General features: G+C 49.3%; 4 protein-coding genes and 3 non-coding genes across 41 annotated transcripts in view; 5 read left to right on the top strand and 2 right to left on the bottom strand.

The window, feature by feature from the left end:
- LOC108159416 (protein MTSS 2) overlaps positions 1-18,663 on the top strand; it is a 37,594-nt gene that overhangs the window by 11,374 nt on the left and 7,557 nt on the right. For 15 of the 35 annotated variants that reach the window (XM_033390437.1, XM_033390447.1, XM_033390433.1 and 12 more), the window contains exons 3-11: positions 11,711-11,772; positions 12,680-12,753; positions 15,103-15,557; positions 15,628-15,885; positions 16,025-16,105; positions 16,251-16,562; positions 16,837-16,851; positions 17,057-17,174; positions 17,417-18,277. In XM_033390437.1, the coding sequence (XP_033246328.1) occupies positions 11,711-11,772; positions 12,680-12,753; positions 15,103-15,557; positions 15,628-15,885; positions 16,025-16,105; positions 16,251-16,562; positions 16,837-16,851; positions 17,057-17,174; positions 17,417-18,277 (2,236 nt within the window). The remainder of the gene's footprint in view (positions 1-11,710; positions 11,773-12,679; positions 12,754-15,102; positions 15,558-15,627; positions 15,886-16,024; positions 16,106-16,250; positions 16,563-16,836; positions 16,852-17,056; positions 17,175-17,416; positions 18,278-18,663) is intronic. The other 20 variants (XM_033390451.1, XM_017292679.2, XM_017292684.2 and 17 more) reach the window with 7 other exon arrangements.
- Positions 844-2,583, bottom strand: LOC108157930. The gene is made up of 5 exons (XM_033390508.1): positions 2,224-2,583; positions 1,890-2,171; positions 1,734-1,833; positions 1,192-1,677; positions 844-1,128 (listed from the first exon to the last, which is right to left on the bottom strand). The coding sequence occupies exons 1-5, from the start codon at positions 2,544-2,546 to the stop codon at positions 844-846; spliced, it is 1,476 nt and encodes a 491-aa protein (XP_033246399.1). The 5' UTR covers positions 2,547-2,583.
- On the bottom strand, positions 2,686-3,524 carry LOC117187710. Its single transcript, XM_033390454.1, has 3 exons — positions 3,241-3,524; positions 3,005-3,181; positions 2,686-2,940 (listed from the first exon to the last, which is right to left on the bottom strand). The coding sequence occupies exons 1-3, from the start codon at positions 3,499-3,501 to the stop codon at positions 2,770-2,772; spliced, it is 609 nt and encodes a 202-aa protein (XP_033246345.1). The 5' UTR covers positions 3,502-3,524; the 3' UTR covers positions 2,686-2,769.
- Trnak-cuu lies at positions 3,756-3,828 on the top strand. The gene has a single exon. It is a non-coding gene; the product is annotated as a tRNA-Lys (tRNA).
- On the top strand, positions 4,156-4,228 carry Trnak-cuu. The gene has a single exon. It is a non-coding gene; the product is annotated as a tRNA-Lys (tRNA).
- Positions 4,637-4,709, top strand: Trnak-cuu. The gene has a single exon. It is a non-coding gene; the product is annotated as a tRNA-Lys (tRNA).
- On the top strand, positions 6,431-7,320 carry LOC108159420. The gene is made up of 3 exons (XM_017292687.2): positions 6,431-6,799; positions 6,870-7,046; positions 7,103-7,320. The coding sequence occupies exons 1-3, from the start codon at positions 6,560-6,562 to the stop codon at positions 7,280-7,282; spliced, it is 597 nt and encodes a 198-aa protein (XP_017148176.1). The 5' UTR covers positions 6,431-6,559; the 3' UTR covers positions 7,283-7,320.

Raw genomic sequence — 18,663 nt, 5'->3', positions numbered from 1 at the left:
TTTATTTTTTGGCAACAGACCAGAACAAATTTATGCCAGAAACAGAGAACTTCTTGGATCTAGCCATTATAATTTCCATAATAAGCGTAAAGGTGGTGTTTACATTATTTGCTAATTCTCATTTGTGAATTGGTTTTCTAACGGCTTCTTCCAGCCGGCAATTGAAAAGCTTCTAATTTTCCGATCCAGGTTCAATCCGCGCAAAGGAAAACGCAACGCCAAAGAAACTAAAATTAAGCAAAACTTTAAAGGTTGTTAGCTTTACACAACAACAATACCAACAATATCGTTTCGCTTCGCTGACTGCACTCGGCTTTTGGCCAAGTGTGGACGAATGTGTGTAAATTGAAGACATCATAAACTCCCCCAAGACTCCCCTCGGAGCCGAGCCAAATTGTCACATTTGAGAAATGGAAATCTCCGCTTTAAAGTGATTTTCCACTGCAGTTGTTGCTTCACTGTCTTCCGCAAAAAGTGAAAATTTCCCTGCTCTCTGAACTGAACCGAACTCCCCCCCTCCCCCTGGCGAACGTGTGTGGCATGGCGGCTTTCTTCTCTGCAACGCCAAGTAGCCACTTTTGTGGCTTCCCCTTTAGGGCCTCTCTTTACGATGCTCTTGGCCATCCAGTCACTTTGATGTCATTAAGCTGACAACAATTCCATTTCTTTTTGTCTCTGCTAATGTATGTACGTGTCATAAGGAAATCTTTCTAGTTCTGTTTTTCTGTTTTATTTTAAGTTGAAGACTAGTTGTAAGCTTAAAAAAATTTGTAGAGTTAAGAAAGCCAAAAATGTTTATTTAAAGCTAAGGAAAATTAAAGATCAAGTTAATTTACTCAAAAATTATGGCTTCCTAAAGGTGAACCACTTTCTTTTCCCATCCGGAGCACGGTCTAGGGGGATCCTGGGCCGGCATTTGCATTGGACCACTAGAAAGTGCAAGAACAGATGTATCAGACCATAGAAGGTCATGAAGCTAGCGCCTAGAAATAGGCCGATGGCTCCGCCAAAGGACATGATCAGCTGATCCGTGCTGAAGACCACGCGACGCTTCATCCCCATCTTGGGCAGTTCCAGCTTAATAATGATCGTCCGCTCGAACTGCTCGCCCACGTAGCTCTGATCGCCCTGAGAACGAGAAGATATGTATATAAATCGCAGTTTGTTGGATGCATTCGGGGAGATACTCACTCCGCTCTGTTCGTACTCCTCGATGATGCTGTACGTTGTCTCTCGACACAGGGAGAAGCAGTGGCAGGGCCTTTCCAGCCAATTGGATTCGGCCAGGCAGAGCATTCCGGTCACATTGCAGATGGGGGCCTGTGGGGCAGCCGCATAAAAGAAGGGCTTGCAATGGCACATGCTCAGGGCCCAGTTGATGCGGCACTCAAGACGACACAGGCTCGGATGGTAGGGCTGTACACAGAGAGAGATCAGGGCTTGGGAATCCCGTTCAAGAACGAGCCGACCTTGATGGAAACTCACGCTGTAGTACCGGAGATTGTTCTCGTCGTGATAGCGACACTTCCGATAGGCCACCGGCAGGTTGCGCACTTCCCTGTCCGCCGAAATGGAGCTGATCAGCAGCTTGAGGACGTAGGAGCTCTTGGTCTTGGCATCGAAGGTGATGGTGCGTCGGTCGTGGGGCAGCATCAGTTCATTGACATCGTGCATATACTGCAAAAGAGTACGAAAATGGAGTCGATTTTTTCCCCAGAAATGCTGGCGCTCACCAGAAACACATGGGTCTGGATGCTGTTGAAGGGCTTGTGCATGAACTGGCATTCGTTGAAGAAGCCGCACTGCCGCACAGGCGTTACGTTCAGGGTTTCTCTGGAAGAGACCGAGAGGCTAGCGACGGAAAAAATCCGAGTGCAAGGAGAACTCACAGCCTGCCATAGGGATTGCCGTAGCGCGTCAATTGGCTCGTGGACTGGCAGAGACCCACCTCCGTGATGATAGGCGCCATGAGGACAGGCCTGGGACTGGGCAGGACTTTCTCCTGCAGCGCCAGCAGCATGTCCACATAGGCGAGATTGCTCAGAGTGGTGTCGTTCTCGAAGGGCTTCAGGGTCTCCAAATTGTTGTACCGCAAGCGATTCAGCACATAAAGGAACTCTTTGTAGTAAGCCGCCTTGGCGGGGTCCTGAGTGGGATCCACTGCCCAAGTGCTAGATCGATGGCGGCTTGTTAAACTGAATAATCTCTGGAAAAGACACTCACTCTCTGATGAGCTTCGCCACCTGCTCCTCCGTCTCGTAAGTCGTACAGAATGTGAGCCCGATAAAGGTGAAGTTGCGCAGTGCGAAGAGATACTCGTACTCGTAGACAATCGGATTGTTGCGGAACCGCTCCCACTGCGAGTAGCAGCTGCTGATGGCGTAGTAGGCCGAGGCCAGGATCATGGCCAGCCAGAAGAGGCGCTCCACCCAGTGCAGGTCCCGCCTAGCCAAATACGGCATGCCGTGGACGGCCGAGTCCTGACAGAACTCGGCCCACCAGTCGTGCGACCGGCACTTTTCCTTGCTATCCTCCTGGTGTTCCATTATGGACTGAACAAAGAGGCAATGCAGGGGCGCTCTGCAATGCCCTGGTGCCCTGATGTGCGCCACCTGATGGCAATCTTAACTTTAAGTGTATTTTGTTGCATGTTGTATGCCACATGCATATATAATTAGACTTTCAAAAAACAGCGGATCCATTTTAATGGTATTTCACCGTACATATCCGATTCAACATGCATATATGATGACTTTTAGACCTTTAGACTTAGACTCTTCGGACTATACCGCGGAACTCGCTGCAAATCGACACCGGACGCTTCACGTTGCTCTTGTCGAAGGCCTCGAACAGGACCACCAGCTTGTAGCGACCTCCCAGATTGGGCACGTTCACACTGGCCTTCAGATCCACCTCGAAGGACTCGTGCTTCACCAGGGACTGCAATGGAGGAACATAGGCAGAAATGAGCGAAAACAGGGACTTGTGGATGGAGACTGCTCACGCCGCGGGTATTGATGCAAGTTTTCCTGACGTCCTTGGAGTTGATGATGTTCTGCGTCCAGAACTTGTACCAGTATTGATTCTTCTCGAACATGTTCTTGCAAAAGTCCTTGCTGCTAGCCGAGAACATCGTCTTCTGCCAGTTGCCTTGCTCGAATTGGTAGATTTGTCCGAACAGCTGGATACAAATAGAAGATTTATAAATGGGAAAGGCTGAAGAGACCGTTTAGCACTCACCGTTATGGTATCGCTCGGCTCGACATCCTGCCACACGATCACGGTATCTCCGGTCAATTGTAGAGTGGACTCTGCCTTCTGCGTTATGTTCAATATGGACATGTCGAAGAGGGCATCAAAGCCTGAAGGGTTGCCCGGATGATTCTCGCACGGCGCCATCAGACCATCCTTTTCCAGGAGGAACTCGTACTCGATCGCCCGAGATAGGCAGACGAAACTCAGCTGGAGCACTACGAACAGGCACTTTGGATGGGTCAACATTTTTCGTGATGGAGCCACACGTTCCGCCGTGAACCGTTTATATACGGATTGGGTGCATTGTAATTGTAACTGCAATTACCCATCCGATCGCAATCAGTTCAATGGAAATTGCCAAAAGGCGTTGTCGAAACCATTTCGAACGATGCCCTATATTTATATCATGGCGCAGTGGAACGAGGTGGAATCAAGACTGAGATCGACATCAGCCCTGGCAGGTGTTGGCCGGATACGGATCGCATTCGATTGGCCCACATGCCCGGCTAGCTCAGTCGGTAGAGCATGAGACTCTTAATCTCAGGGTCGTGGGTTCGAGCCCCACGTTGGGCGACATTTATTTTTGGTCTTTCTTTTGAAGCAATAGGTGAATAATAAACAGATATACATAGATGCCATTCATTTTCCGATAAACCCTAAGATACTTGTTGTTTCATAGTGATCGATAAAGGAGTAAAAATTAATCGAATTCGAAGAAAACTTCAAATAAAGTGAAATCAATAATCGATAATCTATCGATAGTCATACAAACAATGTCCATACCATCCTCGGAAAAGTCTGCTCGGAAAATTTTGTTTCGAAAGACTATTTATAGAAATGGATATACTATATACTATATCGAATATTCCTTGTGGATATTTTTTTTGGCCTGAATAACATGCCCGGCTAGCTCAGTCGGTAGAGCATGAGACTCTTAATCTCAGGGTCGTGGGTTCGAGCCCCACGTTGGGCGAAATTTTTTTCTTTTGTCATTTTTCTGTTGTGTAAAACTTAATTTTACTTAAAATGGAAATTAAATTCCCATTTGCCTAATGTCGGACTCAATCAATTTCGAATGAATAACCTGTTGTATAAAAAGCACTTCATCGATACATATTTTTATGTATGCAAGGCCATGGACTAGTTTTCGGTGCATATACTCGGTTTTCAACCGTAATATTATGTCGGTAAATCGAAGCTAAGTTAAGTTCTTAAAGTTCCTTGAGGAAGGGCTATAACATAGCATAATTTAATGCGTGGAAGAGTTTTCCTGTCGCCTATCGAGAATCAAATATTGATGCATATAATTATGTATAGTACATATGGTAGTACATAAGGTTCTTATCTCCTTCGTACCCATTGGATTTTACCGTTCTCAGGTGCCCGGCTAGCTCAGTCGGTAGAGCATGAGACTCTTAATCTCAGGGTCGTGGGTTCGAGCCCCACGTTGGGCGCAGCTTTTTTGTTTCCCTCTTATTTTCTCGTTTTTCCTTTCGAATGTTTCCTAATTTTAGTCTGTGACCTTTGCCTAAGACCTAAGTCTTAAACGCTCCAGGTTTTCGCATTTTGTGGTATCTCGATTTTGTGTGGGTTGTAAGACGTAAGAATAGATACAGACATCCCCACGAGTACACACACACACACAATCGTAAACGTCTGTAGGTATAGGCCAGAGCTAATGAGTTTTTATTTATGGCAGCATTCGCAGCTGACGCAATGTGTTGCCAGTTCTATGACAATATATCGTACAGCAGTTTTTTCTCTCCCCCTCCCCCTACACCTCCCCCTCACTCTTGGCCGTTCGCATTGTTTGCTCGTTTGAAAATGTCTAAAAGCCACATTCAAGGTTATGCCTCTCGACTGCAAATCGAACAGACAGCTCACAATGCACTCTGTGTGTGGCGTTGCGTTATGGCTAACAGGATGTGAGCAGGATGAAGCCGCCAGGCCGTGGCTAACTAGTGCAAGGTCCTTCAGAGCGGAAAGAAAAAAAGGAGCCCACATACGAGTGCTGGGAAATGGATTTCTTTGAGCTGACATATTCGCATGTGCTGCACTGTAGCAGCTATTGGAGGGGGCTATATTGCAGGCACGTGCTCTCTTTGCTGCTGCTCAAGAGAGAGAGATGCTCTTGTTCTGCGCTCTCTCTGTGTGTGTACTTATCGAACGAGGCTGCAGGCACGAATCAAAGTATTTTTCGGAGCTAAAGCTTGATGGTAAGCAGCGAGCGTCTCGTTTAGCCAGCACCGAAGTCATCGCTTATTCCCCTGCCCATCTGACACCTTGGGTAGCTTTAATTACAGTTAAGTGAATGCTGAAGTCTCTCGCAAAACTGTTGATGAATGCCAAGCCTCTCTTTGTCCTGCTCCCACACACGCAGACGAGGTAATCGGAGTAGAGAAAAGAAGCAGTTTCCCCTCGAAGAGAAGTTGATAGCTGTATTAATTACTCTGCATTATTCGTTAAATTATATTGCGGGTATGCGGCTGTTGCTCTTTCCACTGCTGCTCCACGGCGACTGCGTCCGTCCCGCGCTGTTCTCCGTCTCTTCGTCTCTCCATCTGTCCGCCTGTCTCCCTGTCGCTGTCTCACATTTGACATGCTGTGCTGGGCAATCTGTAGAGATTCGAACTGTGGATTGCACGGGTATGTGTGTGTGTGCGTATGTGTGCATGTAAATTGTACATCTGTTTGAGTGTTCTGCATGTTAAATTTCTGCTCCATCTACAACGAATGGGGCAATCAAGGAGCAATTAATTTTAATGAATATGAAATTGCATTTGCGATACACAAGCCGAGATATTGTTAGGGATTGTTTTTCTTTTTTCGCTATTATTATTATGGTGGGTGTGACACTGTCGTCTCGTCTACCACACACACGCCCAATTATGCAAAATAGTTTTGGGCTACATTTTTGTATTATTCTCTTGTTTTTGAATGCAAAAAAAAGATGAAAGAATTGAATTCAATCAGCCTCTCAATGTCAAATGAAAGTTGAGCACAGCTTGAGATTGCCAGAGCGAAAAACGGGAGAGTTTGAGGGGGGATTGGAATAAATAAATAAACAAATATTACGAATATTGATCTATGAGAGCTCTCCAGGCAAATCGGTCCGATCTTGGGCTATATTTCCTGTATATTTCAGCTGTTCTGTGGAAATTTCATTGTTGTTTCGCGTGCGGATTACAGTAGATTAGATTATGTTTGGTTAATCCGGTAATTGGCAGAGACAATTACCGACATTCTGACATTCCGGCATTAGAGGCTATATAAAGACGTAGCAAATACCCATTGCCATGCAAAAATGTGGCGAATATTGTTTCTGATCCACGTGGGACTGGCCGGAATCTGGGCCACCGACTACGAACTGCTGCTCGAGGATCCGGACATATTCGCGCCATGCACCGAAGCCCGCCCCGGGACAATGTTCATCCGCGACGCCATCAATTTCGATAAATTGACTGTCGAACAGGATCCCGACACCATACACATATCGGGAAATGCCACCACCAACTGGGACCTGCAGCCCAACGATCGCATAGCCGTAATTCCCATCGCCCCGGCATCCGAATCAATAAGTTGAATCCAACCCCGTCCCCTTCCCCCCATTCCAGGCCAAGTTCGCCTTGTTCCACTACCAGCGGGGAAACTGGGAGCCGACTGTCTTTACCATGGCCACGCAGGACTTTTGCGCCATCATGTACGACAAGGACCAGTATTGGTTCAAGTACTGGACGACGTTTGTCACAAATCGCCAGGAAGTGGAACAGGATTGCATCAAAAAAGCTGGTGTAAGTTTTCCCACAAATCGATTGGGATTTTGCTCTCTCAACCTGCCCGATCTTAGACCACGCTCATCCATGAGCCCTTCCATCTGAGGCTGATGCTCACGAACATTCGGGGCGCCACTCTGCACGGACGCTACAAAACGGTCATCAGCTTCGAGGCTTTCGACGAGAAGAATGTCCCGCGACCCAATAGTGTCTGCTTTGAAATCAGGGGCGAAGCTGAAAAGGTGAAGAAGTGACCTGCAGATAGCCGCAAATAAAATCAGATTATATTGTGCATAAGTATGTTTATTATCAAAGGGATTCCCTATTATGAATCGATGTACTTGGGTGGCCCGAAAGGACGGATCCCAACAGATAGATCCATCATCATTTCTAGGGGTTTTCAGAGGGCAAACTTCCGTGGCAACTCTTTGTTGTAGAGCTCTTTTCCCTCGTGAACCCCGCGAACTTCTCGTTCCGTTTTGTTTCTGCGGTTTGTGGCACGCGTTGACTGCAACCGGCGTTCAAGTTGCGGTTGCCATATCGCTTGGATGCATGTTGCAAGCCCCTTCTTTGGTTACGCCGTCCAAAACAGAAACTACTACCCATGCTCCTCCCCCCACCCACCCCATCCAGCAGTCCAGCTGTCAGCGGGAGCCAGAGTCAGTTTTGGGGTCACAAATGGGGCATTGTTAGAAGCGCGATATGCAAATGCAGCAAGCTGTCTGTCAGTTATCGAATTACCCGGTGATTGGCGGCATAACTGCGGAGTATCGATTGATGGATTCGCATCGGGTCCAATCCAATCGATTTGCCAAGCAGCGCGCTATTGTCTTCCATTCGTTTGCCAGCTCAAAGCCAAACTTTGCTGTTATGATGGGGGTTTCTGTAAACTTTCGAGCCCCTTCCCCCGAAGGAGGAGCGACGGGACGGTACGGGACGGGATGGGATGGGATGGGATGGGATGGGATGGGAAGCACTTTCATTTCATATTCCTGCCGCATAATTTTCTACTTTCTAAAGCCGAAGTTGTTTTTGCTATTTTTGTTGGTTGTAGGTGCAAATTAGCAGCGCACGACTTTGCCTCCTTCCCCCCACCCTCCTCCATACCAACAAAAACTAGCGAAATTATGGCCCGAGGCATCGGCATATAGTACATACAGCAGTACGTTCGATCTTATAGAAAATCAATCAGTGCAAAACTTCTTCACGGACTCTGTTGGATTTTGCATAAGGAACCGCTTCTCTTTCTTTTTTTGTGTTAACCCAAAATGTGCTATGTAGGACGTGGCTCTGAACCCGTTTTTGGCCAACCCCAGCTCCGCCTCTTTCTAGCTGCTGCCACTGCTGCCACGACTTGGGGAATCTTTGGTTTGGGGCATTATCAAACGGTGACAGCAACAGCAACAGCCGCAGCCACAGCCACGGCGGCAGTAACCAGCAACTAGCAACCAGAAACAGCAACAAAATTGTTGCATGAATGAGGCTGTGAACCAGCTGAGAGAGGAGTCAGTTTCGTGTAGGTTGCTTTTGTAGGCTATTGGAAAGATCAAGAGTTTATAACGTTCCTGTGTGTGTTTCTGTGTGAACTTTTCCAGTTTTCCGAGAGTCTGAGCCCGAGTCTGTGACTGGCATAAATTGTGGGTTTTTAGGTGTCTTGCGCTCGCCGAGCGTCACTTTTGCCAAGATAAATGGATGCACAAGGGGAGGGGCATGGGGTGGGATGGGATGGGATGGGATGGGGAAGGAGAGGCATAGATACATTGCACTCGTTGCTGGCTTCTTCGTCCCACAGATTCGTCTGCTGCAAACTGGAAAGTGTTTTGAAGGCAGCCACAGATTTGCGGGAACGATTCGCATATTCTTTCATACCTGGCTTTTAGGAGCCAATAGAGCCAATACATTGCATTCGAGAGTATCCCAAGCGGATTCCTCTTTCTTTGCTCCTATTAAGGGGGCGACCAACCTGCCATGCCTCCTTCCAGCGCGGCACACTCATTCATAAGCCCAGACCCAAGAGTCTCCGTCTGAGACGCTGAGCCAACGCCAACGCGTGCTGGGGGTCTGGTCAATGTAATGACAGCTTTGCGTGTTTCGGGCCGCCAGTCGCCTGGCCTGGCCTGGCCTGGCCTGGTGGCACCCTCCTCTTCGTATGACAACGAAATGTTCATTCATAAAAAGTTTGCTGCAGGCCCACGCAGACGGGGCAAAAGACGCTTATCAAGTTGCGGTTCGATGTTGGTTGCGCCACGCCACTCACTCACACACACACATACAGACATTTTGCAAAAATAACATAAAATACATCAAAAATCATGTGGGCAGCGATTTGAAGTCGAACTTTGTTTAAAAATTGGAAAATCCAGCTTAAAAGTTTATGGAAATTATTGATTCTTTCTGCCTTGAGCAGAAATATTGAATATTTTGTTGATTTAGTTTCGAATTCCTTCTGGCTAAGGCGGCCCACACAACAGGCACTTTTAATGAATCCAAACTTTGGTCTTGGAGAAATTTGATCTTGAATGAATTTATAATGAACCAAATCCACGTTTTCCAGCCTAATGATCTGAAATATCGCTTCGGAATGGTGTTTCTCTGTGCCGTTCTCTGTGGCTGAAACCCACTTTTGGGGCGGGTTAATTGCATGTTGAGACAGCACCCTATGCGGTCTGACATTTGAAAGGGAATCGCACACGAACGTACATATGCCAAATATGGTTCATCTGTGGAGAGACAGAGCGACGTACCGCGTATCTGTGAGTAACGGAAGTGGGGTAGGCCAAAATACATATATGTAAAGTGCCCGCTACAACAGGTACAGCATACGTGTTTCGTAACACGGACAAGTGACGTTACATGGTGACTGGTGTGACGTTACGAGTGAGTTACGTTACGTTAACGATATAGGAAGTGCGTAGAAGAAGGCTTTTGGTGCCCCCCTTACAGATGGAACAACACAACTACGAAATGTACATATGTACATCCATCCAGGTCCAATGAACTCGCCGCCCGGGTTTTGTTTATGCAATTGCCCTGGCCTGCCCTGGCATGGCCCGGCCCAGAGCCGGCTACGTTTCGGGCCTTTTTGCATTCAAATCGATTTTACAATTGACATTTTGCTTGCTTTTATTTAAGTTTCTGTTCGTTTTGCCTCATTTCGTGGCTGATTGCGCAAAAGCTGAAAGTGAAATGGAACTGCATTTGGCATTTACCATTTACCATTTACCATTTACCATTTGGGCGACGTTGATGTTGATGGCTGGGTCTCGGGCTGGTGGGGATCCATCCTCATCTTCCACGCTTTGATAGCGGGTGACTTGGTCAGTAAATTGTCGCTTCCTCCTTTGGACACTCTCTTTCAATGTCACTTGTTGTGTAATTGAAACATTAAATGGCCCAAAGCAGAGCCAAAGAAAACCGAAAACCCGTTTTCACTTTTATTGACCATTTTGTGCTACTTTACTTCATATTATTTCTGTTTTCTGTTGATTCTTTCGTCTTTTTTATAAGAATACTCGCACACACATAAAATCTTTAGTTGCCTTTTATGGCTCTTGGCTATTAACAATTTGCTGCCGTTTCGCCAGCCTGACACTGAGACTTGGCCAGCAGCTGTTGTGGTTTTGACCAAATACGAAGCCGAGCTGTTGTGGGAGCCCCACTGTGCATCATCCGTGGAGCGTTCTCTTGGCTAAGCTCTCTTTTAAAGCAGCACAAAAGAGAGCGAAGGGAAAGGGAGGAGAGAATTACGGATCATGTGCACTCACAGTAATTATGATTCTCTTCGCTGAAAGCTGCTTATATTCTTTGCTGTTAATATACTTTAGCAAGAGAGGCTGTAACCCTCAAAGCAGGCATCATCCTACCCCTTAACCACGTATATCTTCTGGGCATTTCAACTTTACGCAAAAGTTGTATCCATAAACTGAGCATAAACTGAGCATATCAGTCGATAGCAGCACATAGTTCGCATTCGTTTATGAACTTCCTCAAACAGAGTATAGAAGGCAGCAAAATTTAATTAGCAAACTCTGCTGGCAGGAAGCGAATTCCATTAAAACTTCCCCCAACTGTGGCCCGATATCCTGTGGTGTCGAACCATATGCTGGCTGTCGCCCCAATTTGATTATATTATCTCTATATATATCTCTCTCTCTCTCTCTCTCTCTCTCTCTCTCTCTCTGCCTCACTTACTGACTGCACTTGACCCTTGGTGTGGGGTCATCTATTCGTTATTCCGTTTTTGCTTTATTCAGATTTAATGAAATGCACAGACAACAAAAGTCAAACTCAATTAGATTTAATCCGAGCGAAAATCATGATGATGGAAAGTTGTCAGCAGTTTGAACTTTGAACTTTTGTGCGAGAGATAATGGGATTTGAAATGTGCCAAAGGCAAACCGAACCGAGATGATCTGGGAATCTGGGCTCCTTCCTCTCATCCATCTGTGGACATCCACTGAGATGTCCCAAATGGATTGAAGGACGACGTTTTTTATGCAACACGTACGCCCAATTTGTCGGACAGTAAATTCCTCATAGATGAGAAGTTTATAGCATTCCCCGGCCCGGACTTTGCCTTCTCCTCCGCCTCCACATAAGATATATTGGGGATGGGTTTCTTTGATTGTCTGACTGCTAACTAAACATCTCTCTCTCTCTCTGTTCCTTTCTCTCTCTTGCAGAACACCTCTCCACTGTGGGATGACTTCGTGGCAAAGGCCAGCAAATTGCACACATGCTTGAGGTGAGTAAAACTGATTTCCCCACGCGGTTGCGAAACTCTAAGAACGTAATGGGATCCCGAACATGCAAATGAATAAATAAACAAATTGCTCATTTACCTCGATTTGCTTTTACGCCTCTTCCGACTTCCCAACAAACAAACAAAACGCCTCCGTAATAGTGGTCTTCCTGAAAGATATTTGAATTTGCTTGGACCAATCTAAAGCATATCCCAAGCCGATTTATATCTGTTTCAGGAGTACCCAAAATCTATGATTATTTCTGTGCTGTTTGTCGGAGAGTGGCTGGGGTCTGGGGTCGGACCACCGACGCCGTCGTCTTGGCATATTTTGTTTATTTCGTTTTCCCTCTGTTGCTTTTTTCCGTTTTTATGCTCAGACTTGGCCCAAATACGCTTGGCGGACGGGGGGCACTGTCTGGGTACCGGTACGTGGCGGGCAAATGGTTATGCTCGCACACACACATGTGGCTTGCATTAATCATTGCCTCAAATCATGTTGTCCGAGGCGGGGATCGTCAGAGTTTGCCAAAACTAGCTCCGAGTGCTTGCCCATTGCGCTTGACACACATCCGCGGGCGCGGGCGCGGGTGCGGATGCCAGCCACTTTAGCGAATCCAGACAGAGAGAAGCATGATTTGATACCCTCGGAGAGGCTACTACGACTTGGCATAGACTATAACTGATAACTGCTAGTAGTTCGTAATATCTTCCAGGGTATTTCAAGCTCAAACTCTTCATTCTTCTCTTCTCATCTCTTTTTGCATGAGCATGTCTCTCTTCATTTCTCTTTATGAGCATGTCTCATGTCTCAATTGATATGTCGCCCCGAGTAGTTGTTTATTGGATCCTAGCCTCCTCTGTAATGGATAATACGAGTAATAATGCTGTTATGTTTATCTGCTTACAGGGCTGCCATACAGGCAATCGCCGCCTATTTGGATGCCTTCCAGAAGATAGCCGATGCGGCCACCAATTCCAGAGGTAAGTGCGAACAGTGTGGGGTATTTGTCTGGGTTGGCTGCCCCCTGTAATTCCCTCTCTCTCTCCCCCTCCCACCTATTTGCTCATTATTCATGCCTCCGTCCGTCCATCCGCTCTCAGTCAGCGGCGGTCATCGATCTGATTTTTACACATTTCACGCTTCCCCATTCTCCATTCCCCCCTTCCACTTCCACATCTTGTTTGTTGTTCTGTGTTCTGCGTTCTGTCTGTGCTCACGCATTTCTTCTGGTTTTGCTATTTATATTTATTTATTGGCTACTCTTCGCGTCGTACTCATCGAGTAGGCCGTCATTCCGCCCGATTATGCAATGACTGCCCGAACGCCTGACCAACCGCCCGCCCGCCCGATAACATCGGGCCTCACCTCTCACTTCGCCCAGGAGACGGGACAAAAGCTACCCACACATACACATACACATACACGAGAGCGAGAGAGCTTTCGTGAGCGTCTCGGGAGAGGTAGATCGACCGGAGCAGTCGGCCTGTGTTTAGTACCCTGCATTGATACCCTTCCAGAGTGTGCTTCTGCACAGATTCAAATACAATACAGGGGTCTCGGGCACAGAGAAGTTTGTTCTATCGAGCGGACAGGGTAGCAGAGCCTCGACTCCCTTCCCTGGCGGTTCTTGTTGACATTTCGCATTTGCTCTGCTTGATTTGCACAGTTATACAGTTTACTAGCAAATGCATTGGTCAGAGTGAAGAAACGACAATGAGTTCTGGTCTGGGATAGACAGAGAGGGCGGGAGCGTATCAGAGAGTAGGCTGGAGAGGAAGCGTGCAAATGTTAAACACAACAACAACATTACGGGCAAGCACAGTAGCGGCTCAGAAATTAGCACCCTTTCTGTTCCACAGTGGGGTGTGTCTAATTTCCCAATAAATCAGCGTGTACTCCGGGAAAAACCACACTGAAAAGAATGATATTTCTGAGTAATAAACAGTAGCCCATAGGGGAGTTTAGGGAGACTTAAAATGCATAAGAAATAATGATCCGCAGTGCAGATTTATCGGAAATTCCATTCAGAAGTGTGACTTATCGACCACTGATTACCTCTATCAACGGAGACTCGTGTAAACAAGAGTCCATCAGTCCTTTAAATGTCTCAGTTTATCTGCCAGCGAGCCCCAATGCTCACCGATGGCTGAATCGATGGTTATACAAGAGCTAAAACCGGCTTGGAATTCCTGCATTCTGCAGTTGGGGGTTGCATTAGCATATATTGATCCACTCCTGCCTGCCATGTGGCGTGTGGCAAGTGGCAAGTGTCCGCGGCCAGGAGTGTACGTACGCCCTTTGCCCTGCCCGTCGTACTGAGTGCATATCCCCGTGGTTCTAGCCATGAGCCACCACCTTTCTGCTTTGGCAAACGCCAGTTTGGCCCGCCCCCGGTGCCCGTCACCATTTGCACTTGCTAAATGGTTTCATTAGTTTTAGTGGTTACTGCCGGCTTAGTCGAAGGCAGGCTGGCAGAGGTCGGTCAGGCATCGGCACAAGTGTCAATTGTCCTGCTTCCAGGAGGGTGTAACTCGATGCTCGGCTCTGGATTCGCACATGGCACACCCAGTGCTTGCTGCGTGTCCACTGAGAAAAAATAAGACCGATGTGGGCCAAAGTCCTTAATATATCACAGAGAGGGTTTCCGACGATTTTCCGAGTGCAGAGACCAGAGTCTGGTCTTTCTTATTCAATTAAGTGGGATTTGGAGCAAGTGCTTCATGGAATACAAGCACATGCGAGAAGGCTGCGTTGAAGGCAAGTCAAAGCAGAATCAATAAGCTGTCGAAAGATAATTACCTTTTACCAGGAGGCTAATACGATGAATGAGGCTGGGGCTGGCGCTGAGACTGTGACTGTGACTGAGGATAGTCGTGGGAATGGGGGGAAAGCCAGAGGAGCAGTCCCAGTCAATGTCGGAGATAATCGGGCATGGGTGTCATTCGTTTGTGATATGCCATGGCAGGAGCAGGCGCAGAACCAGAAGCAGGAGCATGAGCCGTTGGCCTGACCAGTTTTCCTGTCTCTAACCATGGCATAATGGGCACACACACACACACACACACACACACAGACACACAGACACAGACAGGAGGCTACTGGTCCCGAATCGTGCCGCATGCGATGTCGGTTGCGCCTCCCAATTGAAGCGACAGCCCATGGCGTGCGACTCTTGTTGCATGGCTCCAAACATTTCCGCTGCCAGAGCATCGTTCCCCCATCGCTCCATTGCCTCATTTCTGTTCCCCTTCAGTAATTTAGTTTTCTGCACAAATAAATAAAAATATAGCATTAAATAATTCTTTGTTTCTTTATTTTTGGCTCTGCAGGCGCCTCCAAGGAAATTGGCACCGCCCTGACCCGGGTCTGCCTGCGCCACAAGGCAGTGGAGACCCGCTTGAAGACCTTCACCAGCGCCATTATGGACTGTCTGGTGCAGCCGCTGCAGGACAAGATCGAGGACTGGAAACGCACCGTGGCCACCATCGACAAGGACCATGCCAAAGAATACAAGCGCTGCCGGAGTGAGCTGAAGAAGCGCTCCAGCGACACGCTGCGGCTCCAGAAGAAGGCCCGCAAGGGCCAGACCGACGGCCTCCAGTCGCTGATGGACTCGCACATGCAGGACGTGACCCTGCGCCGGGCCGAGCTGGAGGAGGTGGAGAAGCGTTCGCTGCGAGCGGCCATGGTGGAGGAGCGGCTGCGCTACTGCAGCTTCGTCCACATGCTGCAGCCGGTGGTGCACGAGGAGTGCGAGGTGATGTCTGAGCTGGGACATCTGCAGGTGGGTTTTCTTTCGATTGAGTCGTGGCATAGGACGCGAGGAAGATCTAACTAATCTCTGGCGCTTGCAGGAGGCCATGCAGTCCATTGCTCTGGTCACCAAGGAGCCCAGTGTCCTGCCGCAGGCCTCCGAGGAGCTCATCCACGATGCCAAGGCCAGCATCAATCTCTATCCGGAGTCGCCGGGCGGCGGATCCGGCTCCCAGGGCGGCGGCTGCTCCAACTCTCTGGGATCCAGGAAGAGCTCTGTCTGCTCCATCAGCAGCATGAACAGCAGCGGCTCCAGCAACTCTCCGGGCCATCATCACTATCCGCGCTCCCTGTCGCAGGTGAAGTCCTCAGTCTCAGCCTCAGCCTCCACCTCCACCTCCGCCCACCTCCACCCACATCCGAAATTGTTGCGTCCTTCATTTCCTTGGTTTTCATCAACGTTCTTTTGTGTTTCGTTTTCGTTTCCGTTTCCTTTAGTTTGTAACGCCCGCAATTCGCTTGAAACCTGGTGAATCCAGTGATAGTGGCTTTTGCTCATCGCCAGCTCTAACAACACAGGTTTTCATTTCTTTATTCTTATTTTGTTGTTTCTCTTCCGTTCGACTTGACCAAATTCGAAGTCCGATGTGTTTTCGTCTGTGCCCCAAGAGATCCCACACGGCCTTGCTAACCGATTTCCCCTCGACTTTCAACCCCCGCTTAGGTCTCGAACGCAACGAACCAGACGGCAAATGTGTCGACATGGCCGCCACATTCCCAGGACGTGGTGGACACCCTCCCGCCCACGGCCGACCGACCGCACACCATTTCCACGGCATACGAGAAGGGTCACCAGCGCCCGCCACTGACTGTCTACACGTTCCAGAACCCAGAGACCATCCACGAGTCCGGGAGCGGCAACGGGATCAACAATGGATCGGTGGCCCCATCCAACGGACAGCCATCGTCGGGCCAGACCACACCGGCCACCCAGAAGTCTCCGGCCGCATCGCTCAGTCGTCCGCCTCTGCCAGTCGTAAGTATGGAGGGGTCCAGGGACTGCGAGTCGAGATCCCGTCCAGTTTTTGTCCGCCATAGAAAGAGAGGGTTAGGGGAATATCGGCCTTGATTGGAGGCACGGCACAAACGGTGTCCGCCCGTAGAGCCCCCTCCGCCTGGTGGTGTGGCAACCCAGCAGCGGGATGCAGCGTCTCCGCCAGGTACAGCAGGTAGTCGGTGGCATCGACTCGAGCCTTCTTTACATGCTATTAAGTGTTTTTCTCATTCTGTTGGGGGACCACCGCCCGTAGAAGCCGGCCCATGTGGTGAGTACACGGAGAGCTCGAAGAAGAACCCATCGTAGAACCCAAATGCGCGCTCATTTGCATGCGCCTCCCCGCACCCCCTAGCCAGAATACTCAGAACCCAGACTCCCGTGTCGCTTCATCTTGGAATAAACCACCGAATGTCCTAAGCGACAGCTATGGCTCTGGGCGAAAACTAACCGTTTCCCCGTCCTCCCCCTTGCAGCGCTGCTCGTCGCTGGAGCGTCCGCTGTCGGCGCAGAGCAACCACCGTCAGGGCAGTGGAAGCGGCGGCCTGCTGCAGCGTCAGTGCCCCTCACCGATACCGGCTCATATCACGAAAGGTAAGGGATCCTGTTACCAGTACCAGTCCCAGTCCCAGTCCCAGTCTCTCTCTCTCCCTGTCGCTGTTTGTGTGTGTGTTAGTTGCACGCTTGCCAATGGCCATAATCCCAAGATTCTTACTAATAAAACCGTGTTGTGACACTCTCTCCCCACTCCTCCCACCACGCATGTCCTTGCTAACTTCATCTGCAACATCCACCGCCAACGCAACCGTAAACACAACCACCACCACCACCAACAGAGCTGTCCGCAGCACATCATGCACAGCAGCAGCAGCAGCAGCTCCAGCAGCAGCAGAGTCCGCCCACATACGTTAACATGTCCGAACTGGCCAACATGGCGGCCTTGAAGCTCACTAACCACCAGCAGCAGCAGCAGCAGCAGCAACAGCAACAGCAGCAGCAGAAGCCCACGCCACCGCCTCTGCAGCAGCAGAGCTCCATTGACTCGATCTGCTCGCAGCATTCCAACGACTCCTCGGGCTCCCATCAGCTTCTACAGCAGCAGCAGCAGCAGCAAGCGCCTCACGCTGCCCAGCACCATGCCACACGCTCCCATTCCATATCCTCGACGGCCTCGTCGCTGCACTCGCATCCATCGATCGACTCGACGGTCGCTTGCGGCTCCCTCGTGGGCCAGCACACCCACAGCACCAGCACCAACACGAACACCACCTCGCCGTCCAGTGGCAGCTCCACGCCCCAGAACCATTACTCGCCCCTGTTAACCAACTCACCCACGTCCACTGCCGCAGGTACGCCCAGTGGAAGCAGCATCAGCACGGGCACGGGTACCGGCGCCGGACTGGGATTCGTCTACCAGGTCAGCTCGCCCACGCCGCCGACGAGCGAGGTGCAGGTGCAGGTGCTCAAGATCACCGAGCAGGCGGGATCGCAGCCGCCGGCCAGTGCCGAGGACACGGACGAACGGTCGCGTGCCTCTGTCCTGCAGAAGGCCTCCATGTTCGAGAAGCAGGCGGCAGCCGTGGCAGCAGCGGCCGGTAGTGTGTCGCCTCCTGTTCCGGCCACGGGTCCATCCCCTGCGGCGGCCGCCCCAAGTGCCGGGGGACCGAAGCGGTCCGAGGCCGAGCAGCAGGAAATGGGTAAGTTGAATCACTGATCGATCACTGGTCATCTCCACCCAGCACTTCAGAGCACTCCGGTGTACCCCGAATCCTCACTCGATCCTGACCCCCTCCTCCTCCTCCTATCCGATATGTAGTCCTGGCAATTTGTTCTTTTTGTTGATCTCCCCGTTAAGATTATTACTATAGAAGCCACATCGAACCGTGAATATTTTTTTAACCCAACCTTTTTTTTCTTTATTTCTATGTTTTTCCCACCCGCCCACACCCTCTCTCTCTCTCTCCCTCTATCTCTCTTCTCTTCATATTATCCACCATATCCGAAACGAAAAAAAAAAATCATCATCTGTAAATGAACCACAAAATGCACCACAAACAATATTCAACCAACAAATGAAACCACC

This window comes from Drosophila miranda, chromosome 3, assembly GCF_003369915.1.
Source record: "Drosophila miranda strain MSH22 chromosome 3, D.miranda_PacBio2.1, whole genome shotgun sequence".
NCBI classification, from domain to species: domain Eukaryota; kingdom Metazoa; phylum Arthropoda; class Insecta; order Diptera; family Drosophilidae; genus Drosophila; species Drosophila miranda.
The sequence above is the reverse complement of the archived record's forward strand: the minus strand, read 5'-3'. Positions and strand labels throughout refer to the sequence as shown.

What these genes read in the sequence shown, in the direction of transcription:
- LOC108157930 (XM_033390508.1), bottom strand. Translation starts at nt 2,546, where the DNA reads ATGGAACACCAGGAGGATAGCAAGGAAAAGTGCCGGTCGCACGACTGG. An exon ending in GTGGCGAAGCTCATCAGAGA is followed by an intron (nt 2,172 to 2,223) that starts GTGAGTGTCTTT and finishes CCATCGATCTAG; the next exon opens with CACTTGGGCAGTGGATCCCA. An exon ending in TCCAGACCCATGTGTTTCTG is followed by an intron (nt 1,678 to 1,733) that starts GTGAGCGCCAGC and finishes ACTCTTTTGCAG; the next exon opens with TATATGCACGATGTCAATGA.
- LOC117187710 (XM_033390454.1), bottom strand. Translation starts at nt 3,501, where the DNA reads ATGTTGACCCATCCAAAGTGCCTGTTCGTAGTGCTCCAGCTGAGTTTC. An exon ending in AGCCGAGCGATACCATAACG is followed by an intron (nt 3,182 to 3,240) that starts GTGAGTGCTAAA and finishes ATTTGTATCCAG; the next exon opens with CTGTTCGGACAAATCTACCA. An exon ending in CTTGCATCAATACCCGCGGC is followed by an intron (nt 2,941 to 3,004) that starts GTGAGCAGTCTC and finishes CCTCCATTGCAG; the next exon opens with TCCCTGGTGAAGCACGAGTC.
- LOC108159420 (XM_017292687.2), top strand. Translation starts at nt 6,560, where the DNA reads ATGTGGCGAATATTGTTTCTGATCCACGTGGGACTGGCCGGAATCTGG. An exon ending in AGCCCAACGATCGCATAGCC is followed by an intron (nt 6,800 to 6,869) that starts GTAATTCCCATC and finishes CCCCCATTCCAG; the next exon opens with GCCAAGTTCGCCTTGTTCCA. An exon ending in ATTGCATCAAAAAAGCTGGT is followed by an intron (nt 7,047 to 7,102) that starts GTAAGTTTTCCC and finishes GCCCGATCTTAG; the next exon opens with ACCACGCTCATCCATGAGCC.